The 25,810-nt window shown below is 42.4% G+C and overlaps 1 protein-coding gene across 2 annotated transcripts in view; it reads right to left on the bottom strand.

Moving 5' to 3' along the window:
• Nucleotides 1–9,977: 9,977 nt before the first annotated feature.
• The window catches only part of CFI (complement factor I), a 46,597-nt gene continuing 30,764 nt past the window's right edge, over nt 9,978–25,810 (bottom strand). For both annotated transcript variants that reach the window (XM_061164218.1, XM_061164219.1), the window contains 6 exons: nt 24,483–24,518; nt 22,542–22,645; nt 22,267–22,370; nt 18,301–18,578; nt 12,596–12,700; nt 9,978–10,394 (listed from right to left, as the gene is read on the bottom strand). In XM_061164218.1, coding sequence (XP_061020201.1) covers nt 10,177–10,394; nt 12,596–12,700; nt 18,301–18,578; nt 22,267–22,370; nt 22,542–22,645; nt 24,483–24,518 — 845 coding nt within the window. In that variant the 3' untranslated portion in view covers nt 9,978–10,176. The remainder of the gene's footprint in view (nt 10,395–12,595; nt 12,701–18,300; nt 18,579–22,266; nt 22,371–22,541; nt 22,646–24,482; nt 24,519–25,810) is intronic.

The following is a 25,810-nucleotide window of genomic DNA, read 5'->3' as shown; positions in this document are numbered from 1 at the left end:
AAGTCATGTGATAGGATCCAGTCAAATCAAGGCCTCTTTCACACCAGTTGGGGAATGAGAGCACAGAGTCCTAACCACTGGACCTGCAGCAAATTCCCAAGACCTCTTTCTGCCATCACAAGATGCCAAAGATTTTTTTTTTTTCCTTAATTTTTGGACCCCACATTTCAACAGCTGGGAAAAGGAAACATAGAGTCCTTGTTTTTTTTGGTCTGCTTTCTGGAGCTTTGGGTTTCTCATCTCTAAAGTGTGGATGTTGTCCTACAGTACTTCTGAGGTCCCACCTAGCTCCCTTGACCAGGCCTGGTTCTTTCAGAGAAACTCTGTGGAATGGGCAGAGAAGGCAATGGCACCCCACTCCAGTACTGTTGCCTGGAAAATCCCACGGATGGAGGAACGTGGTAGGCTGCAGTCCGTGGTGTCGCTAAGAGTCGGACACGACTGAGCGACTTCATTTTCACTTTTCACTTTCATGCATTGGAGAAGGAAATGGCAAGCCACTCCAGTGTTCTTGCCTGGAGAATCCCGGGGACAGAGGAGCCTAGTGGACTGCCGTCTATGGGGTCGCACAGAGTCGGACACGACTGAAGTGACTTAGCAGCAGCAGCTGTGGTATGAGAATAAGTCTTCACAAAGAAAAGACAAAATATAGCAATGTTACCTGGTTCCAGCCCTGTTATAAATGAGCCAAGTCTCTCCTTTATACCTTTTCTGTATACGTATTCATGGTTCAGATCAGTTCAGTCACTCAGTCCTGTCCGACTCGCTGCGACCCCATGAATCACAGCACGCCAGGCCTCCCCGTCCATCACCAACTCCCAGAGTCTACCCAAACCCATGTCCGTCGAGTTGGTGATGCCATCCAGCCGTCTCATCCTCTGTCATCCGTATTCCTGGTAATCTCACCTAATTTCTTAGACTCTAAATGCAACCTCAGGTTTCCCAGGTGGCTCAGTGGTAAAGAATCCACCCACCAATGCAGGAGACGTGGGTTCAATCTCTGGGTTGGGAAGATCCCTTGGAGAAGGGAATGGCAAGGTATTCTTGCCTGGGAAATCCCATGGACAGAGAAACCTGGTGGGCTACAGTCCATGAGGTTGCAAAAGACACGACTTGGCAACTAAACAACGGCAAATACAGCTCCAGCTCTGTGAATTCAGATTTTGTCCTCTTTGAGCTTTCCTTAGGGGTTAAATCCTCAATTCCATTTTCTCTGGCTGACAGAGATCTTCTCTTTTTCTCTCAAACAAATCTTCTTTTCTACTATGTACTTCATGTAAATCACTGCCATCTTCCCAGAAAACAAGACTCTTAAGTTTTATTTTCATATCTCTTCATAGTCAATCATTAGATACTTGTTTTGCTGTAGTGATTCCAAGATTTACTTTTTCCTCTCAATTCCTGCTATCAGATACCAGGGTATGGCATTGATCACCTGATCAGCTACATAATCAGGGCTGACCATGCAGGGCTCAGCACAAAGTAAAAACCCAGGTCTCCTTGTTCAAAAATTATTAAGAATTTCAGGGTGTTAATGGGAGATGTAGTCTGGAACCCTTCTGAGTTCAGGGCCTTGTGCACAGGATGCTTGCTCATGAAGCCAGGCCTGATTGATTTCCATCTTTTCTTCTAACTAGTTAGCATAGAATGTTTGAAAAGAGCCTCCTTTACAGGATCAGTTCAATTCAGTTGCTCAGTCGTGTCCAACTCTTTTTGACCCCATGAACCGCAGCATGCCAAGCCTACCAATCCATCAGCAACTCCCGGAGTTTACTCAAACTCATGTCCATTGAGTTGGTGATGCCATCCAACCATCTCATCCTCTGTTGTCCCCTTCTCCTCCTGCCCTCAATCTTTCCTAGCATCAGGGTCTTTTCAAATGAGTCAGCTCTTTGCATCAGGTGGCCAAAGTATTGGAGTTTCAGCTTCAACATCAGTCCTTCCAATGAATACCCAGGACTGATTTCCTTTAGGATGGACTGGTTGGATCTTCTTGCAGTCCAAGGGACTCTCAAGAGTCTTCTCCAACACCACAGTTCAAAAGCATCAATTCTTCGGCGCTCAGCTTACTTTATAGTCCAACTCTCACATCCATACATGACCACTGGAAAAACCATAGCCTTGACTAGACGGACCTTTGTTGGAAAAATAATGTCTCTGCTTTTTAATATGTTGTCTAGGTTAGTCATAACTTTCCTTCCAAGGAGTAAGCGTCTTTTAATTCCATGGCTGCAATCACCATCTGCAGTGATTTTGGAGCCCCCAAAAATAGTCAGCCACTATTTCCACTGTTTCTCCATCTGGTTGCCATGAAGTGATGGGACCGGGTGCCATGATCTTAGTTTTCTGAATGTTGAGCTTTAAGCCAAGGCTCTTTAGTTCTTCACTTTCTGCTATAAGGGTGGTGTCATCTGCATATCTGAGGTTATTGATGTTTCTCCCGGCAATCTTGATTCCAGCTTGTGCTTCTTCCAGCCCAGCGTTTCTCATGACGTACTCTGCATATAAGTTAAATAAGCAGGGTGACAATATACAGCCTTGATGTACTCCTTTCCCTATTTGGAACCAGTCTGTTGTTCCATGTCCAGTTCTAACTGTTGCTCCCTGACCTGCATACAGGTTTCTCAAGAGGCAGGTCAGGTGGTCTGGTATTCCCATCTCTTTCAGAATTTTCCACAGTTTATTGTGAGCCACACAGTCAAAGGCTTTGGCATAGTCAATAAAGCAGAAATAGATGTTTTTCTGGAACTCTTTTGCTTTTTCGATGATCCAGCGGATGTTGGCAATTTGATCTCTGGTTCCTCTGCCTTTTCTAAAGCCAGCTTGAACATCTGGAAGTTCACGGTTCATGTATTGCTGAAGCCTGGCTTGGAGAATTTTGAGCATTACTTTAATAGTGTGTGAGATGAGAACAATTGTGCAGTAGTTTGAGCATTCTTTGGAATTGCCTTTCTTTGGGATTGGAATGAAAACTGCCCTTTTCCAGTCCTGTGGCCCCTGCTGAGTTTTTCAAATTTGCTGGCATATTGAGTGCAGCACTTTCATAGCATCATCTTTCAGGATTTGAAATAGCTCAACTGGAATTCCATCATCTCCATTAGCTTTGTTTGTAGTGATGCTTCCTAAGGCCCACTTGACTTCACATACCAGGATGTCTGGCTCTAGGTGAGTGATCACACCATTGTGATTATCTGGGTCGTGAAGATCTTTTTTGTACAGTTCTTCTGTGTATTCTTGCCACCTTTTCTTAATATCTTCTGCTTCTGTTAGGTCCATACCATTTCTGTCCTTTACAGAATACTTTCACCTAATCAGGAAAGCCTGTATTTATTGTGACAGAAACTATTGGTTGCAAACCCATGGCTTCCAGATCTTTCCTGCTAGCAAATGACTAGTTTTATCTATATACACTTTGTCTATGGATTGGGTAGGAGCTGAAGTCAGGAAGTCAGTTATGACATAATAAACTAGGTAAGATATTATTATGGCTTGGCCCAAGGAGGAAGAAGTGGAAGTATGAAAAGTGGTCACATTCTAGATTAACTTGATGGTAGAGCCAACAGGATTTATTGATAGATTGACTATGGTATAAAAGGAAAGAGAAAACTCAAGGATGACATTTAAGTTTTGGCTTAAACAATTGGAAGGATAGAGAGTTCTTACTAACTAAAATGGGGAGGATTCCAGAAGTAAAAGATTTCAGGGAAAAATTAGAAAACTGTTTCAGAGATATCATGTTTAAGAAGAGTATTCTGAATTCACAGTTCAAAATGGGATAAGAGCTGGAACTAAATTTGAAAATTGTCAGCATAGAAATGGCTTTTAAAGCCATGGAACTAGATGAGATCCTCTAAAAAGTGAATGCACAAAGAGAAGCAGAACAAGGTCTAAGATGTTGGAGATCAAGTAACTAAGAACTGGTAGAAGAGACTAGGAAGAAACAGCCAAGTGCAGCAGGAGAGTGCTCCAATCCAGTGTATCTAAAAAAGATAGAACCATCGGTTCAACTGGTGTGGAGGAAGATGAAGACAGAATATTGATCATGGGATTTAATAACATGGAAGTTATTGGTGAATTTTAGGAGTACCTCTGTGGGATACTAGGGTCAAAACACAGTTGTAGTCCAAGGAAGAAAAGATTGGAAGAGGAACTAGGGAAACCAATTATGGTGAAAACTATCAAAGCTAATTCTGAAAATATAAAACATTCTATTTTTGTGCTGATTCTTGTCTGAATGATTAAATGCCTTGGGCAGGGAACTTCTGGGCAGCTGCAACTATGCCATTTTTTATAGAGAGCTTCCCAGTACAGTTATAAGTAAGATCAGTCAGATACCCTTCTAAAAATCCCTTATGGTCTCTTCACTGGACATAGACATCATGGTACAAGATGGTATTAATGAAATAAGAATGCAAAATGTATTGAGTTTAATGTAACATATTAACTCAGAATGCTTGGAAACTAGAATATTATGCAATCCTTTGTCTTGTGTGAAATAAAACAAAATGAATGAAATGCTAATGATCAAGGGAAGTTTCTGTTTTTAGTCTTTTCCAGTGTCTCATTAAATGGCCTCAGCAGTGTTATCATGACAAAAATAAATGCCACGTAGTGAAACAATTACAGCCATAATGATCAGTTTTTACCCAATGTGAAAGCTGGAAGTTTAGTTTCTAAAAAAGGCTCAAATTAAGGGGGAATAAGTGCTAGATGGGGCTTCCCTGATGGCTCAGATGGTAAAAAATCTGCCTGCAATGCAGAAGACCTGGGTTTGATCCCTGCGTCAGGAAGATCCCCTGGAGAAGGGAATGGCAATCCACTCCAGTATTCTTGCCTGGAGAATTCCATGGACAGAGGAGCCTGGAAGGCTACAGTCAATGGGGTTGCAAAGAATTGGACACAACTGAGCAAGGAGATCCAACCAGTCCATCCTAAAGGAGGTCAGTCCTGAATGTTCATTAGAAGGACTGATGTTGAAGGTGAAACTCCAATATTTTGGCCACCTGATGTGAAGAGCTGACTCATTGGAAAAGACCCTGATGCTGGGAAAGATTGAGGGCAGGAAGAGAAGGGGATGACAGAGGATGAGATGGTTGGATGGCATCACTGACTCAATGGACATGAGTTTAGGTAGACTCCAGGAGTTGGTGATGGACAGGGAGGCCTGGCATGCTGCAGTCCATGGGGTCACAAAGAGTTGGACACGACTGAGTGACTGAACTGAACTGAGCGACTAACACTTTCTCTTTCAAGTGCTAGGTTCTAGCCTCTGCCTTAAAAAAATTAATGGTTTGATAGCTTTCAAGCTGGAAATGAAGTGAAGGACAAGAAATGGCTGCATCAGATCTGTGAACGTCTGCTTCCATAATCTTAATATGTTGAAGGTAATGGCTCTTTGCTTGGGGAGGTCTACCATCAGACCTTTGGGCTTCTATAACAAAATACCATAGACTGGGTGACTTACAAACAACAAAGGTTTATTTCTCATAGTTGCGGAGGCTGGAAGTTCAAGATCAGGGTGCCAGAATGGTGGGGTTCTGGAGAAGCCCTTCTCAGGGTTGTGGACTGCTGACTTTCCACCATGTTCTGACATGGTAGAAGAGGTGTGGGACCTCTGGGGTCTCTTTTATAAGGATACTAAGCTCATTCGAGAGGGTTCCAACCTCATGACCTAGACACCTCTGAAAGATCCCATTTCCTGATACCATCACACTGGGTATTAGAATTTCAATATATAAATATGGAGGGTCAACCTAAAACAATAAAATAGCCAGTTATTTCCCCAATAAAACAGGTTTATTCTAGACAGCAAAGAATTACAATTCAAGACATGCAATTATGGTGAACCACATTCAAGTCCACATGCAAACAAAGGAAAGGAAACTCTTTTATAGAGGATATTGGGAAGTTGGGAGGGACCTGTTATAAATGAAAAGGCCATTGGAGAAAACGCTGAGCTTGATGTATACTGGCTTTCCGCTGGCCAATTTGTGACACTCTCTCATTGGCTGAGCTGTTACCAGACAAGAAGAAAATGTTTTCTCCTTTTGTTGGTGGTAGTAAAGTAGTGGTGTCACTTCCTGCTGGAAATGCAGAGTAGTTTCTTCCTGTTGGGATCTGTACCATTGATTGATATATAGAGGGCATATGCATGAGAGCTTCCCTGTCTGATCGCCCAACTGCATTTTAGTGAGGTTTCCCTTTATTAATTTTCACAGTGGGCACGAATTTTCAGACTGTAGCAATCAGGGAGAGAGATTTTCAAGTGACCTTTGTGGCTAGAATGTATGATTACTTGGCACACAAGGAGGAAGCACTGGAGAAGATGGAAAGGAATCCACTTAAGTGAAATTGCAGGTTTTAGACCATCCGGATAAATTCAGGTGTGTGATTTCTCTCAGTAGGGTTTCTGACTACTTTCAAACCTCTGATTGATTTTGAACTTTTTATTTCCTACTTTATATTTTTCTACTATTTATCTTCGCCGAACTCCCATAGACAGCACAGCTTCAAAATATTCCTAATTAACCCTTTTTCTATTCCTCTCTTCCCTTTATTTCTGCAATCAGTGGCAACAGCGATCACCTCATTATCCAAGAGAAAACCTGGGAATCACCCTAGACTACTATCCCTCTCCCTAGTGCCATATGTCTTCTGTCCCCAGATATCATCTGTTTTGCTCCTTAACATATCTAGAATTAGCTCCATTCTCTTTATGAGGGCCCTGCTTTGGTTTCTCCATTCATCAGTCATCATTTCTCATTTTTCATTCTTCCGCAATGCCTCCAGCACGAACTTTCCGGAGTCTTTCATTGGTCCCAACTCTTTGACGCAAGGCCCTCCCTGCGTGACCTTTTCTCCGTCTCCAGCTCCTCAGCGGCAGCCTGGGCTCCAGTCATGCTGACCTGCTCTCCATCCCTTCGGTGCTGACTTTGGTTCCTTAAGCCATAGGGCTTTTGTGTTCTTATCTGCCTGGAAAGTTCTTCCATAATTTAGATTAAGCTCATCTCTGGGGAAGGCTTCTTGGACTCTTAAGGCTGATTTATGATTCTCCGAATAGGTTTCTCACCATTGGACCTGGCAAGTGCAGCTTTGTAATTTATTTTCCCATCTGCCTTATAAGCTGGTGAGTTCTGAGCCAAGGTTAAATGCGGTGATAGCAGAGTTCCACATCTAGTGACCTCTGTTTGTTGACCACGTTCGGGGGAGATCATGCTAACTCACAGAAGCGGTGATGGCAAAAGGTCAATCAGTAGCGTCCAATGCCCAGCCTCTGCAGTAGGAGCTAGGCGTAGAGCCTGGGACCCAAGCTAGTGGCAGCGGGAATCTCTGACGAGCAGTCCTACAGTGGTCTTTGTTGCCTCCAACTTTCTGGCTTTTTTGGAGATTCTGTGAACTGCACAATATATTTGAATAAATCTTTTTTTTTTTTTTTTTTTTCCATTTAAGCAATGCTATTGGCTTCTGTGGTGTGCAACCAGGAATCCTCACGCAAACCTCTAAACTGGGAAAGCCCTCAAGTTAGGTCATCCCTCTCCTGCAGTTTCCAGTCTCTACCGCACGGGGTCACTATGGAGAAGCCTGCTCCTCTCTCTTACCCAAATCCGGTCCGCTTCTGTGTGAGGTCACTGTGCAGACTGGGCCATCGAGTTGCCAGGGTGCTGCTCCTTCTTGGGTCATCTGAGGGTGCCCATATGCGGAGTTTCCCAGCTTGTAGGCCGTAGTACTTTTCTCTTTTTGCTCATAAACAGACACCTGCTAAAGGGGCATGTGCTCCAAGTTGGCTGAGCTGTTGTCAGCCAGGGAGAAAATCCTTCTTCCCGCTGCTGGCGGTAGTAAAGTACCGGTGTCACTTCCTGCTGGAAATGCAAAGTAGCCTCTTCCTGTCGGGATCTGTACTATTGATTGATATATCGAGTGGTATGTGCGTGAGGGCTTCACCTTCTGATCCACAGAATGGTGGACGCACCACAAATTCCTTGACACCCCTCCTATCAAGAGATGGGTTATGTTTCTTTCCCTCGAACCTGGTCCGGTCTTTGTGATGGAAGTGAAGCTAAGCTGAGCTAAACTTTCCAGGCCAGGTTTAGAAAGCCAGTGCAGGTTCTGCAGGTTCTCTTGGGACACTTGTCAACTGCTACGTAAGAAGTCTGGTGACCCCGAGTCACCTCGTTGAGACCTCATGTGGAAAGACCACATAGAGAGAGGTGCCTGAGAACCCCAGCTGCTGAGTCTCCCAGCCCAGCAACCAGAAACCAGCCATGAGTGAAGAAGGCTTCTAGATTATCCTTGTCCCAGCCCCGTGTGATGGCAGCTTTATGAGAGGATGGAGGAGCTACCTAGCCAGTCCAGTCAACCCCCAGATGCAGGAGCAAAATCATAAACAATTGTCAGGTAATCACTGCTTTTGGGGCCTTTCTTTCACAGCTATAAGTAACCAGATGCTCTCTTGCAGTCAATGACAAAGGAATTAAAAACGGGCAGCTAAGGAGGGAAGGAGGAATTACTGCTTCACGGGGCAGTTTCAGTTTGAGAAGACAAGAGATTTCTGGAGATGGCTGCCTAAAAATGTGAATGTGCTTAATGCCACTGAACTGCACAGTCCAAAATGGTTAAAATGGTAAAGAAACAAACAAACAAAAACCTTTATGTTTACTTTACTAAAATTTTTAAAAGGAAAAAAATCTGGGCAATAACTGATTTGGGAATAAATGTAGAAATGGATATTCATATTATTAAAACAACTGGAATCTACCCAGAACTGGTTCTGGCTCTCAGGTTTTAAAGGTTAATATTTATGTGAAAAAATATACCTCTGTCTTCAGGATGTTGATAGCTGCCCTGAAAAAAAAATAATAGTAAAAGCAGCGAGCACTGTTCATGAACAAAGTGCTAGGGATGCTGATAAGAAGACAAAGTCTCCTGTGTCTTGCAGTGTAGTGGGGGCTGGGGGGTGGTGGGTGGGTGGGCGTTTTGGGGAAGGGGGAGGCAAGCGAAAACAGAATGTGTTGGGTGATGACAAGTGCTCTGGTGAGATTAAAGCAGGCTCATGTGATAGAGAGCAACTGCATGCCCACTGTACACTGAGGCCACAGGGGATTTACTGAGGTGGGAAGAACAGGTTTAAGAATAGGGGTAGAGTTTGGGATTGGCCTTTCTTTGAAAATGCTATCAGGCGTCCAGGAGACATGTTAAGTACTCAGTGAATTGCATAGTCCGGACTTCTAGCAAAGGTCAGGGCTGCAGATACGGATTTGTGTGGTGCTAGACTGTGGTGGGATTTAAGGAGGACTTGTGAAACAAGGAACTGAAAGTTTTTGGGAACTTTGAATACTTAAAGAAACAGAAAAAAATGGGACAAGAGCTGTGAGGTCCGTTATTTTCTTGTTATAGTTATTATGGCAACCGTTTTACTGTAATCAGTTCAGTTCAGTTGCTAAGTTAATATGTAGCTTCATTTTCTCAAAATTCCAGTTTCCTCTTTAAAAGTGGGAAATGGGACACAAAAAAAGATAGTAAATTGCCCAGGGCCAAGCCATGAGCAGGTGGTAGAGCTGGGGTTTGAACCGGGCTTATGGGAATCCAATGTCCTTCCACCTGCCAAACCTTAGTACAGTGAATACGACACCCCCAAGCTTCCCTGGTGGTCCAGTGGTTAAGAATCCGCCTTGCGATGCAAGGGACACCGGTTCAATCCCTAGTCCAGGCAGATCCCACGTGCTTCGGAGTAGCTAAGCCTGTGGGCCGCAACTACTGAAGCCTTTGTGCCCGGAGCGTGTGCTCCGCAACAAGGTGAGAAGCTACCGCGATGAGAAGTCAGGGCTCCGCAGTGACGAGCAGCCCCACTAGCGGCGACTCAAGTCCACATGCAGCAACAAAGACCCACAGTCAAAAGTAAATACGTAAATCCAAAAAAAACATACAGCACTCCTGAATGAACAGATTATCCAGGTCTTTTATAAATAAAATAAAATATGTATGCTTGACTGAAATATTTATTTGAGAATTATACAGCAAAATTCCAAAATGGCATAAACTTTGTAGAGACCTTTAAAAAATGTCCCATCAAACCGCCTCTATTGTTTTCCTTGAAGAAGTACTAATTATTCAGTATCATTTCAATTAAAATGGAGCTCCTGAGAGAAAAAGAGTAGAAAGAAGAAGGAGATCATAGTTTTATACATTGTGCTGAGAAATAAGAGCCCTCCCTACATGAAGACTAATCCAGTCAAAATAATTGGCCACTTTGGTGTAAACGCCTGGGAACTCTGGGTTTCCGCAGTTTTCACCCCAACTCACAACACCCCAGATGTAAGTCACGTTGTTGACATCCTGACAGACTAAGGGGCCTCCAGAGTCCCCTTTACAGGCATCAATAGAACCATCATCTGTACCTGAGGAAGACAAGGGACAAAGAAAATCACACGTTTACTTCCATTGTCAAGGCTGTTCTCCCACCAATGCCTGTACTGACACGGGCTTCCTTTTTTTTCTTCTTCAAGTTTTTTGTTTGTATTTTTTGAACGTGCTGTGTGGCATGTGGGATCTTAGTTCCCTGACCAGGGATTGAACTCCCATCCCCTGCATTGGAAGCGTGGAGTCTTAACAATTGGACCTCCAGGAAAGTCCCAAACACTGACTTTCTTACACTTTCCTAATAGGCAATAACGATGGGCTCCCTTACAGAGCAGGCCCAAAGAGGTGTGGAAGTGCAGGTTGGGAAATACTGTCTTTTATTAAAACTCATTCTCCAAGTTTAGCAAGTACGCTCCCGTTTCCTCTACTTTGTGGAAGCATATTTCATAATGAGATAGCAATCTCAAAGTAGCATCAATGGCTGAGTGGAAAAACAATAGCAGTACCTAGTACTCACTGAGTTCTTAATATGTATTAATTGTTCACTCTTTTAACCCTCATCACACTCCTATGAGGGACAGATCGTTAGTATCCCTATTTTAAGATGAGATAAGGCACAGAGGCATTAGTGAACTTGTCTAGGATCAAGGAAATGAACTCGAACCCAGGTAGCCAGAACTTTAACTTGAAGTTGAACTTCTGAACTTGAACCCAGGTAGCCAGACTTCAGAGCTTATCCTCTTAACTGTGCAATTGTGCCTGGGTAGGTTTTGTGCTATTCTCTCCTTTTGTGCTCTGTAATCCTTAGCTCCATTTTAAGATGGTGGAGTGGGGGGAGGCACATGGAATGGTCTGTTTACTTTTTTCTCACTCTTGTGACTTTCCAAGATTTTAAATTGCTGTATCCAAGAAGTTGGGGCTTCCCTGATGCCTCAGCAATAAAGAATCCGCCTGCAGTGCAGGAGACGCAGGAGACTTGGGTTTGATTCCTGGGTTGGGAGGATCCCCTGGAGGAGGGCACGGCAACCAACTCCAGTATTCTTGTCTGGAGAATTCCATGGACAGAGGAGCCTGGAAGGCTATGGTCCAAAATGTCACAAAGAGTTGGATGCAACTGAGCACACAGATACATCCAAGCAGTTACAGGATGTCAATAACTCTGCCTTTCTCTATAATCCACTATTTGCAAGTGATTTCAATCAAGTGTCCTAAATGCCCTGCCATGGCTGGCACCCTACCTTTGGGTCGCCACCAGAAGTAGGAACTGACGTAGTTATGTTGGGTGGTAGCACTAGCATTCCTGTGATTTTGAAGGAGGGAGGGACAGGAATCCTGAGAAGCCAAAAGGGATTCCTAACGGGGGAGAACTGACCTCCAACTGGACGTTTTGAAATGAGATAGTTTGGATTTTTAATTAGAAGTCTAGGCTTCGATCCCGAATATACCATTGCTTGTCTGTAAGACTTTGTTGTGTTGTTGTTTAGTCGCTAAGTTGTGTCTGACTCTTTGTGACCACCCCCCCCCCCCCATGGACTGTAGCCTGCCAGGCTCCTCTGTCCATGGGATTTCCCAAGCAAGAATACTGGAATAGATTGTCATTTCCTTCTTTAGGGGATCTTCCTGACCCAGGGATCAAACCCGTGTCTCCTGTGTCTCCTGCTTTGCAGGTGGATTCTTTACCACTGAGCGACCAGGGAAGACCCTATACAACTTGGGGCAACTCGCATTACTGCTCTGCATCTCACTCTTCTCATCTCTTAAGATCACCAGTGTTGCAGGTGAGGAAACTTGCTCAAGGTCACAAAGTAGTAATTGGTGAGAACTGGAATGTAAACCCAGGCAGTCTGGTTCCAGAGTCTGTGCTCTTAATCACCTTGTTAGACTGCTGTATAATGGCTTAAGGAAGATTTTTCCTTTGGGTATTAGGTTGCAGGAACTTGAGCTAAGGGAAAGGGACTGAAAGAGTCTGATAGTGCAACAGTCAGTGGTGGCTTAGTTGCTAAGTGGCGTCCGACTCTTGGCGACCCCATGGACTGTAGCCTGCCAGGCTCCTCTGTCCAAGGAATTTTCCAGGCAAGAATACTGGAGTGGGTTGCCATTTCCTTCTCCAGGGGATCTTTACAGCCAGAGGCCAAAGGAAAAGGTTGGAGGCCCAGAACAAGGCGGTGACTCAGCGGGGAGGACAAAGGTGTTTGGTAGAGGCTATGGAGACATCTCCCAGAGGCCACTTTGTGCTTACCTGCACACTCCATTTCTTTTTCAAAGTAGCGACCTGGGTAGAACTTTGAGCAGTTGTTTATTAGATGAACTTCACCCCACATAAGTGAATATACTTTTTGGTTACCTAAACAAAGTGAAAAAACAAAGAGGCATTTAGAAGTTACAAATGAGGAATCTAAGTATTTACTTTAATAATTCAGTAAACCATTTGGAACATATAAGAATATATATATTCTTTAAGACATATGTAAACTTTGCAGGAGAACTCACTAGCAAATTTAGTCATACACTGCTCGTATCCCATTTCTGTAATATAGTCAAGAAGCCTTATTGAATATCTGGCCTGGGTACTGTGAGATGGGCTTCCCTGGTGGCTCAATCGGTAAAGAATTTGCCTGCAGTGTGGGAGACCAGGGTTCAATCCCTGAGTTGGGAAGATCCCCTGGAGAAGGAAATGGCAACCCACTCCAGTATTCTTGCCTGGAGAATCCCATGGACAGAGGAATTTGGAGGGCTATATGGTCCAGGGGGTCACAAAGAGTTGGACATGACTGGGTGACTAAGACACAGTACACTTTGAAAAGAATGGGATAGACTCCTTCTGATCACTGAGTCTAGTGGTGAGGTGGGGTGGGGGTGGGTGGTGATTAGAAATCTGTGATTGGGGCCTTCTCACATAAATAGTTCCAGTCTTCTTATAGTCCCTTCTTTGCTTGAAAGTCCTTGTTAGAGTGGAAACAACTTTTAAATATAAAAACTTAAAGTGAAAATACACATGAAATTATTGGTATCTACGAGTTTTTGTGTCTGTGAGGAACTCTATCTCCTAAATGATTTGAAAGTGACTGAAAGAGGATTTAGGATTTCCCTTTAAGTCACAGATTTGGGACTTGAACTTGGTCCAAGGAAAGAGAAGGACCAGATGCTGTTGCTGATTGACAGTCCGGGGAAGATGAGAAAGACCTAAGAACACAGGTTCATATACCTCAGGTATAAGGAGTGAATTTTTGTCCCATCTCCTCTCTTCCTTTTTCCCACCTTACAGCAATTTTTATGTGCTCCAGGAGGGCAGGGGCTGGGCCTGATTCATTCACTGCTGCACCTAGCCTCATGCTAGTACCAAGTAGTTACTTAATAAATATTTATGTAATTAATGCATGAACTCAGTAATTCCATTATACACTAAACATTCTATGCCAAATGACTTGGCTCTTCAATTAATCTACAAATCTCTGTCTCTACCTGGGGACAGAGATGTCTGGTTTATTCTGAAAAGACACCCTCACAGATACTACCCAGGGTGTTGTGGTCCCACCCAGGGTGTTGTGGGCTAATATTCTTTTCTTCTGGGAAACAGAGGGAGAAACTAATGCTTTCTAACACATTCCTCCAACCAGTATGGCAAGTCAGGAAGGAGTTTCTTTTTTCTCCTTCAAGTCATACCTCACATTAGTCTTTGTTTTTTCTTTTTTAATATTTATTTTTATTTATTTGGCTGGGCCTCTCTGGTGGTTCAGTGGTAAAGAATCTACCTGCAGTGCAGGAGATCCTGGGTTTGGTCCCTGGGTTGGGAAGATCCCCTGGAAGGAAATGGCAACCCACTCCAGTATTCTTGCCGGGGAAATCCCATGTGGGGGTCACAAAGTTGGGCATGACTTAGCGAGTAAACAAAATAATTTACTTGGCTGCGCTGGGAAGTCCCTCAAGTTAATCTTGAGATGACTGCCTTCTTCAGGATAAGAGCGTTCCAAAAATTAGCAATGTATTATTTCCCCTAACTCGGGATAAGCCTTCCAAAACTGGGAACTGTTGTACCACACGAGTGATTTCTGAGCCTCACAGACTGTTTCGTCCCCTGAACTCTTGTTTTGTACACTCCTGGAAGCCTCCCTCACGGCCTGCTGTCTGCTGGTGGCAATTATGTCTGATGGCGCCTATGCGCCGTAAGTCCCTGGAGGGCTGACCTTTGTCATTCCACTTTGTAGCCTTAGCGCCTCTTGTTTGTTGGCTATGTCCATGGTTTTCATCAGTGAGATTCTAGCACTTTAGCATTACTATCTTGCACTCACAGTGAGGGCTCAATACATGTGATGATTAATAAATAAGCCAATGTATACGAACAAATCTACTAGCTTATAGAAAATACGTACATCAAGAATACAATCAGCAAATTTCAAGGTGTGGGAATTCTAAAATAAGAATGACCCAGATTTATTTAAAATAAATACATTTTAAATAAAAGAAAGATGTAACTGTTCTAAATTAAAGAGGTTTAAGAAAAATAGCCGCTGAATGCAATGTGTAGACTTTGGAGCCCAGTGGAAATAATCTGTAAAAATGTTTTGTAAATGATTAAGGCATGTTCAACACAACTGGTTATTGGATGATATTATGGAATCGTTTTTATTAGGCAATGCCAAAGAATGCTCAAACTACCACACAATTGCACTCATCTCACATGCTAGCAAAGTAATGCTCAAAATTCTCCAAGCCAGGCTTCAGCAATATGTGAACCGTGAACTTCCAGATGTTCAAGCTGGTTTTAGAAAAGGCAGAGGAACCAGAGATCAAATTGCCAACATCTGTTGGATCATCGTAAAAGCAAGAGAGTTTCAGAAAAACATCTATTTCTGCTTTATTGACTATGCCAAAGCCTTTGACTGTGTGGATCACAATAAACTGTGGAAAATTCTGAAAGAGATGGGAATACCAGACCACCTGACCTGCCTCTTGAGAAATCTGTATGCAGGTCAGGAAGCAACAGTTAGAACTGGACATGAAACAATAGACTGGTTCCAAATAGGAAAAGGAGTACATCAAGGCTGTATATTGTCACCCTGCTTATTTAACTTATATGCAGAGTACATCATGAGAAACGCTGGGCTGGAGGAAGCACAAGTTGGAATCAAGATTTCCAGGAGAATATCAATAACCTCAGATAAGCAGATGACACCACCCTTATGGCAGAAAGTGAAGTAGAACTAAAGAGCCTCTTGATGAAAGTGAAAGAGGAGAGTGAAAAAGTTGGCTTAAAGCTGAACATACAGGAAACAAAGATCATGGCATCCGGTCCCATTACTTCATGGCAAATAGATGGAGCAACAGTAGAAATGGTGGCAGATTTTATTTCTTTGGGCTCCAAAATCACTGCAGATGATGACTGCAGCCATGAAATAAAAAGACACTTACTCCTAGGAGGAAAAGTTATGACCAACCTAGACAGCATATTAAAAAGCAGAGACATTACTTTGCCAACAAAGGTCCATCTAGTTAACGCTATGGTTTTTCCAGTAGTCACATATGGATGTGAGAGTTGGCCTATAAAGTAAGATGAGCGCTGAAGAATTGACGCTTTTGAACTGTGGTGTTGGAGAAGACTCTTGAGAGTCCCTTGGACTGCAAGGAGATCCAACCAGTCCATCCTAAAGGAGATCACCCCTGGGTGTTCATTGGAAGGACTGATGCTGAAGCTGAAACTCCAATACTTTGGCCACCTGATGTGAAGAACTGACTCATTTGAAAAGATCCTGATTCTGGGAAAGATTGAAGGGGGAAGAAGGGGATGATAGAGGATGAGGTGTGGATGGCATCACTGACTCAATAGACCTGAGTTTGGGTAAACTCCAGGAGTTGGTGATGGACGGGGAGGTCTGGCGTGCTGCACTTCATGGGACTGCAAAGAATCAGACACGACTGAGTGACTGAACTGAACTGAACTGGTTGGTTTTGTTTTTTCAAGTTTTTGCCTGGTAAAGATGGCGTATTTGTGGGTGAAATTACATGGTGTCTAGGATTTGATTTGATATCCTCCAGGGGAAAAAAAATAAATTCACTGTGGGGGAATATGTTGATAAGCTCCTGTTGTCATTCAGATCCTTTCTCCACCCTTCAATGCTCTGGCCCCTACCCTGAGAGCCGGAGCTGGAGGGACTGCCTCAACAAGAGTAAGCTCGCCCCTGGTTTCCAGCTGCTTTCCAACAAAGGACTCCAGCAGAAGGAAAAGGAGGGAAGGAGAGAGGATAATGAGATTGGGACTGGCTATAACCTTCAACCCGAGGTCATTGCTTCTCGCAAGGTAGCATGCTGTGCCTAAGACCTCTCTCCTTCTGGTAACTTCTTCACCTTACACCTTCAGATCTAGGAAAGGTCTCAGTTCTGGGACTGTTTGACCTGGATTCCTGCACAGCTCTTGTGGTTCCCCAACCTCCCACCCACTTTGTTATTAACTCCTTTATAAATAAACTTTCCTAATTATCCTATTGTGATTGATTCAGGAAGCTAAAATAAGGATGGGAGAATGTTGGTAACTGAAAACTGCATGGTGAAAGCAGGTTTATTATACTTTTATCTCTACTTTTGTGATTGCATATAAATGTACATAATAAAAGTTTTTAAAAAAGAAAACAGGGAATTCCCTTGTGGTCCAGTGGTTAGGACTCTCACTGCTGAGGGCCCAGAGTCAACCCCTGGTTGGGACATTAAGATCTGGTAAGCCATGCAGTGCAGCCAAAATAAAATAAAATGTTGGTATTTAAAAAAAGAACAAATAAAAGAACATAATACTCTCTGAATAAATTAATTACTAATAAAATTTTAGCATTTTGTAAGTTTTGGGTAGTCAAACATACCACAAATTCAGGTTCATTTATATGAATATTTTATACTTTTCTCATGGCTTAGCTGGTAAAGAATCTGCCTGCAATGTGGGAGACCTGGGTTCAATCCCTGGGTTGGGAAGATCCCCTGGAGAAGGGAATGGCTAACCACTCCAGTATTCTGGCCTGGAGAATTCTGTGGACTGTATAGTCCATGGGGTCGCAAAGAGTTGAACACAACTGAGCAACTTTCACTTTATACTTTTCAATATGGCAATTATAAAGAGTGTGTTGCAATAGGAGTCTATTAGGCAAAGGCAGTGAAGCTATTTACAAAGAAAGTTAAGGGATCAAAAGGAAGCTAAATTTCTAGGCTGACTTCAAGATGAGGGGACAAGTCCTGTCTAAATTAATTCTAATCTATCTCTAATTTATTAGGTCTTTCTAATGATTTGCCCCTAAGCAAAGTATATCTTTTATTCATGTGAATGTTCACCTCAAGTCATCTTAGAAGCACAAAGGATAACTTCTTTATGTTATCTCTCTCTTTTTGGGATGTTGGGGTGTGAGTCAGGAGAACAGGGGAGGGCAGAAGAGGGAGGGGAAAGGCTGTGGGGTCACTGACTTGGCATATACTGTGACAATACCTTTGAAAAACATTTTATCTTTCATTCATATCATTCCAACCAATCCAAAAAGTCCAGGCTATATCCCCCTGTCACTCTGTTTATCTCTTGGTGAATGGTTACCTCTCAATGGATGTTTCACTATCGCAGAGTATAGGTATCCTCGAAACTCTGGGTCAGGATCAATTACATAATTTGCAGAACCAAATTATTTAATTTTAAAAATTAAAAATGTGAGGTGGGGCCCCTGCAAAAATGATTGAGAATTTCATGATGGTGACAGCAGGTTAGTACAGCAAGCACAAGGCCCTTCGGTGCCCAGAGCTTGGGGTGCTGAGCAACCACGCAGGTCCTCTGCCCGTGAGGCGGCCCTGGTCAGACTCTCACTTTTCTGGATTTGATGCACTGTTTCTCTCCGAACATTGGGAGATTAGCTCCTATGCGTTTCTCCTCCTATTCATTTTTCAACCCCTGCTTTCTGATGAACAAACTGTAAAACATACCTTTTTCTCGGCCCCAGCCAGAAATGATGCACTTATGGTTAGGCTGAAATAGATATGGAGACCATGGGACGCAGGCAGGGACGGATTTACTCAATACACATTCTTTTTGATTTGGGCGTTTTTTCATTTCAATCAAAGCTATGTCATTTTGGTAGGTAGTTCCATTGTAATTCTCATGGATAATAATTTGATTCACGAATTGAACAACTATCTCAGTGTCAGGTTTTAACCAGTCTGTAAATGATGTCCATAATTGGTAACGATGAATTCTGCTGACTCTGTAACAGATAGGAAAGGGGGGGGGGGAAATATATTGAGTTGGGGGGTGGGGAAGCAAGTACAAATTGGACTTCTGATGCTTCATCTTTAAGTTCTCCCCTTTTAAGGAGCTTTTTCATTTTGCCAGATTTTTTTAATCCTTTCTGCCATGAAGCATTGCAATGAAATTTTCTTAGGACAGAATTAAAGTCAGTGGATAAGTGTAGAAAGGAATAGTTCATCTACCTGCTAAATATTAGGGACATAAAGGTCTCACTACTTACCAGAGATGCCAACAGTAGAATGAGTTGGCTGCCTCTGACGTAAGAGCATGGGAATTGAGGGTATTTAAGCAGAAAGCAGAGAGCATCTAGCCAGGAATGCACTTGAGGAAGTGGGGAGTCAGTGCACAGGATCCCAGAGGTTCCCAAGGTGAAGACCTGGGAACCACCACTGTAACCTTTAAAACTGACTTCATCCTAACTTTGCATTGTATTTATTTGCTCAAGAACCTTTACTGGGTCTTATTTGTCTACAGAGAGATACTTGTGTTGAGTATTGTATCTGGAACACAGTAGCTGTTTTAAAATTTGGTCGAAATGGTGAATGGGCTAAATATTGCCTGTCCTCATGCCTCACTCCATTTTCTTACCAATTTTCACCTTGTGGTTTCCAGCAAATTTGGCATCTACTATTACTTTCTTGGGCTTCCCAGGTAGCTCAGCTGGTAAAGAATCTGCCTGCAATGCAGGAGACCCTGCTTTGATTCCTGGGTCAGGAAGTTTGCTGGAGAAGGGATAGGCTACACACTCCAGTACTCTTGGGGTTCCCTGGCGGCTCAGACAGTAAAGAATTCGCCTGCAATACAAGAGACCAGGGTTTGATCCCTGGGTTGTGAAGAGCCCCTGGAGGAGGGCATGGCCACTTTAGTATTCTCGCCTGGAGAATCTCTATGGACAGAGGAGCCTGGTGGGCCACAGTCCATGGAGTCAAAGAGTCAGACACGACTGAATGGCTAAGCACAGCACAGCTTACATCACTTTCTCAGGGAAACACCTTACTGTTAAACAGTGGTGTCCTAGGAGCTAATGAGGTGTTTAGGATGTTTTTATTTACACTCAATGTTCTAAGAATTAATAAGAACAGCATTCTTATTAATTTTGGTTATATTTCAGGATGAGAGGTCCTAAATATCATTCAAAGATTAACTGTTCATCCATTCAATTTCCTTAATAAATGTTTAATGTGCCGAGTGAACGTAGGTAAGCCAATTAGGAAGCAGATGGTAAAATCCAGGAGAGAGGTGGGAGCATGGTAATAGTGGAGATAAACAGAAACTTTGAGAATTAAATAACTGGCAATTAAAAACACCATCTGGAAGAAACTGTGGTACATATGTACAATGAAATATTACTCAGCCATAAAAGGAAACACATTTGAGTCAGTTCTAGTGAGGTGGATGAACCTACAGCCTGTTATACAGAGCGAAGAAAATCAGAAAGAGAAAAACAAACACTGTAGATTAACACATATACATGGAATCTAAAAAAATGGTACTGATGAACTTGTTTGCAGGGCAGGAATAGAGACTCAGACATAGAGAACAGACTTATGGACACAATAGGGAAGGAGATGGTGGGACGAACTGAGAGAGTAGCATTGAAATACATACACTAGCGTGTGTTAAACAGAAAGCCAGTGTGAAGTTGCTGTATTGCGCAGGGAACTCATCATGGTGCTCTGTGACAACCTAGAAGGGTGGGGTGGAGGGGGAGGTGGGAGGGAAGCTCAAGAGGGAGGGGACACATGTGTACCTATGGCTGGCTCATGTTGATGTACGGCAGAAACCAACATGACATTGTAAAGCAATTATCCTCCAATTAAAAATTTTTAAAAAATTTTAAATGACATCTGGAGCTGGTGATATACAGCTGAGCTATGTGGTAGGGTTGAGGGAATGAAATGCGATCATTTCTAGATTTCTGCCTTGTGTAGCTAGTTGGATGGTGTAGCCATCTGCTGAGAAAGGGATCATTAGGTCAGGACAATATTAGGGGGAAGGGGCAAATCATGAGTACAGTCTTATTATTATGTTTTATATTTAATTTCTTGGCCACAGTGTGGGGCAGGTGGGATCTTAGTTCCCCGATCAGGGATCGAAATGGTATCCCCTAGCATTGGAAGTATGGAGTCTTAACCACTGGATCACTAGGGAAGTCTCGGAGCTCAGTCTTAGACCTTTTGAATTTGATGTACTAATACTTCTGATATAGCTAAGATAGTGTACTGTAGGGTCAGGGTTGGAGAAGTCTAGGCTGGAGATACCACTGTGTCAGCATATGGCGGTATTTTAAAGTGCAGATAACTTTAGAAAGAAGAAGTCAGGGACTTCCTTGGTGGTCTAGTGGTTAATGCTCTGTGCTCCCAATACAGGGGGCCTGGGTTCAATCCCTGGTCAGGGAACTAGTTCCCATGTGCCACAACTAAGAGCTCACATACTACAACTACAAGACCCAGTGCAGCCAAATAAATAAATAAATAAATAAGATATTAAAAAAAAAAGAAAGAAGTCAGAAGAGAAGAGGAAGCCAGGATACACATCTAGGAACTTCAGTATTTCACTTGAGCCATAATGCTCAGTCACTGGAGGAGGAAGCTGCAAAGAAGGCAGAGAAGGTGTGACCAGAGAGGCAGGTAGAAAACCAGAAGAGTGTTGTGTTCCAGAAGCCAAGAGAAAAGGGTCGTTCAGAAGGAAGAAATGAGATTTGGTCCTTTGCTCCAATCCACGAGGATTTTTATGGGTGCCATTCAACAGATTTCTTGTCCCTCTAAAGTTTGGGTCACCTGCAGATTTTCTAAACAGGCCTTCCTCTAAGTTACTGTCAGATATGCTGAACTTGGTTTTACCCTGGCTCTGCTACAGACTGGGCTTCCCAGGTGGTGCTGTGGAGAAGAACCTGCCCGCCAGTGCAGGAGATACTAGACGCGGGGGTTCGATCCCTGAGCCGGGAAGATCCCATAGGGTAGGAAATGGTAACCCACCCCAGTATTCTTGCCTGGAGAACCCTATGGTCAGAGGAGCCTGGTAGGCTACAGTCAGGTAGCTACAGTTATGGGGTCGAAAAGAGTTGGACAGGACTGAAGCAACTTAGCACACATGCAAGCACTGCTACAGACTTGTAGGTGCTGTTTTAGCCAAGTTATCTGACTTCTGGTTTCAGTCTGCCTGTCTAGAAAATGAGAGGAATATTTGCCTCTCGAGAATGTTAAGAATGTTAAAACAAAATGACATCTATGAAAGCTCTGGGCACAGTATCTGGTCTGTAAGAGGTACTCCATAAATGGTGTTTCATTCATTCTAAAGGTCAGAACTGAAGCCAGAATTCTGAACTCTGTCCTCCAGGCTGACCTTGACCCATGCAAATGAGCCAAGTGAAACAGCTTGTACCTACAGGTTCGATCCGCCCTGCCAGCTGAGGTCAACAACTTGGTCTGTGGGGAACATAGTGGGTTCTGAGGAACTGGCCTCTGGCCTCCTGATCGTGAACATCAGAGAGGGTGTTTAGCAGACAATAGAGTGGAACTTAGTGATTTTTCTTACATAGGTTTTTATTTATCATTTTACTTTATCACAACCTCTGTTACCTAATTTCATTGTTTCAGAATCAGGAATCTACTGGAGAGGGTTTTTTGTTTTTTTTTTTTTACCTGACACAATGTGCAGCAGTCAGAATCCAGCAGCCACCGATGTAAATTCCTCCACAGTGGATTTTGTCACCTTCCTTGATTGCCACCTGCCATGGGAAGTCTCCCTGGAAAGACATTCATGTGGTCACGGCCATCCTGCCGGACAGGTGGCTTGAAAATTTCCATTGCAAGGTTCTCAATCTCTAATAATTTCCATCCCTCCCCCCGACTTTTTTTTCCCCCCCAACTTGGGTGGCTCCTGGGAAATGACATTATAACTTTTTGTGTGGGTTTACCATTTTTGCTGGCTTGCCTCCTACGACTCGCTTCCTTCGAATGTGCATGTTGTTTTTAACGCCACAGGATAGTTTAGGCAAAAGTGACTTTGTAAATTTTCTTTCTTTAAGAAAAGAAGAGATTGTATCATTATGATTTTTGAAACCATTACCTTCTGGGCAAACTTCTTGATTATCTATGCCACAAAAACAGCAGAGTCACAACAAATATGAAGCAGGCCAGTTTCATTAGTAAGTTATTTTGGATGCTATTCACCTTGCTTAAAAATTCTGGCTTAATATTAAAAATTAAGCTTAAAATTGGCTTGGTTCTCTGACGTTCTACCTAAAGGTGGAAGGAGGTTGCCTAAGGGGTTACTCACTGACCAGCCTCTGGCAGATAAGAGAAGCCACACGCCCAGACATTACTACTATGACAGTTCAAGATGGGGTGACATCTCTGGATGAGGTTCACAAGCAGAACTCCAGAGTCTCTCTTTCATAGTTCTTACTTTCTAGAGACTGTTTATGTGGGACTCTTCAGTAGTATTAATACTAACATTAATGATGTTAATGTTGAGTTCTTTCTGTGTGTCAGATCCTATACTAAATACTTTGTATATAGCTTGTATCACTTAATCATCATATTAACACTGAGAGGTAATGTGCCAGGAGCCCCTGGACAATCCAGGATAAGTAGGCTGGGAGGGGGCTGTATTTTTAGCCGCTTAACATGTGATGGTGTTTCCTTCCTCGGTGAGCACTCAGACATAGCACACTTATCACTGGGAGGCATGCTAGAGTCAGGCTTAAGACATGAATTTGCAAGGGAATTCATAACAAAGGAAGAAAGTAAAAGTATAAGATGCTCTTCTTATAATCACGCTCTATTTTATCATGTCATGAAAATTTTTGTAAACTTGCTTCTTAGTCCCAAATGAGAAATGAAAATTAATATCACTGTCAATTACTTTGAGCACATAGGAAAGAGGTAGGTCCTCAAGGGAGAGAAGTTGTGAACAAATGTGGATAAAAGATTTTGGGGGAGTCCCATCTAGCCTAAGAACTAGGTTACGGGAAAAGTGTGATGATAAATTTTAAATTTCTGCTTGTACCTTTAAGAAGGGAGGCCCCCATCTATTGAGGACTGTCAAATCAGCTTGGATTGAACCTGAAAATTAATTTATTACCCTGAGTAGAAAATAAAGGGCCTTTGTTGGAAATCCCTCTGACTGATTTGAGTTCTAAATCTTCCACTCATTGCCTGATTTTTAAAAACTTGCTGATGAACTCTGGGGCCTGGCAATCAGAAGGGAGTCTTACATGAGCTTCAGTTTTCAATCCTCCTAAAATAGGGAGATATTTCACTCCCAGTTTGTATTTGAGCTTGTTACTAACCTAAGGTCACACGGCTAACAAATTACTAAGTCAGGACTTAATACGTCAGCTTGACTCAAAAATTCCTATCAGTTACTGTCTTCCCAGGAACTTAATACTTTATTTAAATTTGGCTCTCAGTGTAGACTTGGCCAAAAAACAGATCTTCACAGACTTCCTGTTATCGTGGTTTAAAATATTGCAAAAGAATCTATTATTTTTGTACTTAAAATGTATGTCCTGGGTCACACATGAAATCTGGTTGGCTTTGACAAAACTGACCTGATAAAGCTCATAGCCAATAGAAAAACTATATGTAGAACTAGACTATTTTTTTCATTTCAAAATAAGCCATGTATATTAACCCATTTTAAAAGTAGTTCTCAAGAAGTATGTAAGCTTATTTTTCTTAAAAATGATAAGAAAAGTAGTAATGGCTTTTTGTATTTAAATTGAAATCAAAGGAAATTGGTACTTAAATCAATTATATTGCATATATGCATATATACTAACATACACGCACATGACATTAAAATGCAAATTTGACCAGTGAAGCACTAGTAAAAAAGAATAATGTTAACTTACCTGCATCCATATTGGCAGTCAACATTTCTGCTTCTTCTATAATCAAACAGAAGTTCTAATGTTTAAGTTATGTTTATAGTAAAAATTAAATCATTAAAATCATTTAAACTTTGATAATAACTTTCTGCCTAAATTTTGTCCTACCTTTAAAAAGGACAATACAAAATCATCTTATTTCCTTTCTGTAGGTAGGTAATTGTGAAGGCTCAAGACACTGACCAAAAGAGTCTCGAGCTGACATTAAAATGGGTCTTCACATTTTGTATATAATAAGGTATCTCCTAACAGGGGTCATGCAATATTTCATCAGTTTCAGTATCCAGCAGGGTTATTATTAGTCATCTGGGATGCAGAAGTCAGAACTTAAACAAGAACAAGAACAGATTCACTCTTTTTTTTCTTTCTTAGATTTCAGCTTGAAGTTATACAGGATGATTCCATCTTCACTCTGCTGTCCTAAAACATTTCAATTGTGAACAGAATCATGATTTCTTTGACCTGAGCATCCAAAGGTGAATTCCACAACAGGTTGCTCTGTTTTGGATGAGGTTGCAGCCCAGAGAGGCAATGTTACTTTGCTGCAGCGGTGCTGTGTATTATTACTGCATTTCCCAAATTTTTGGGAGGGGAAGACTTACATGTATCTGTTACACTACACCCCTAGGTTATTTTCTGCTCAGAGCTTTCACAAAAGCAGTAACATAAACCAAAGAGAAGACTTCATATTAAATGCTCAACAAAGGGCGATGGGGAAAGTCCAGTATAGCTGAGATATACTGGATATTACAAGACGAGCAGAAAGCTCCAAAGCACAGATCATAAGAAAAACAATCAATGACTTTGATTAAATAAAGATTTAAAAATTTAAAGATTAAAGACTTCTATTCAACAAGGCTCACTATGGCCAAAGTTAATAGGTGGGTGACAGAATGGAAGAAGGTATTTGCATGTCTAAAATGGGAAATAGACTAATATCTAGAATGCTAGAAGAAAGAAGACTGCGGCCCCAGTGTGAAATGAGGCAAAAGATGGGAATTGGCAAAAGGATAAACGAAAAGGAAGAGGAAACTCAAAGGGCTAGTATGCATGTGAAAAGAAACCCAGAATCATTGGTTATGACAAAAGTTCAAATGAATAAACAATGCCCTATCACTTGAGAGTATGAGACCAGCAAAATTAGGAAGCTGGATGGTACTAAACGTTAGCGGTGCGGAGGTACCCCTTTGGGGTGCTGGTGGAGGTGAGCAGCTCAGCCACAGAACGTGCAGGCACTGGCTTGTCAAATGTGTCTAACAATTTCTGGCCCAGCTCAATGCCTCAGGGAAATC

This window comes from Dama dama, chromosome 17 (assembly GCF_033118175.1).
Source record: "Dama dama isolate Ldn47 chromosome 17, ASM3311817v1, whole genome shotgun sequence".
NCBI lineage: Eukaryota > Metazoa > Chordata > Mammalia > Artiodactyla > Cervidae > Dama > Dama dama.
Note: the sequence above shows the minus strand (reverse complement) of the source record. Positions and strands in the feature narration are given on the sequence as shown.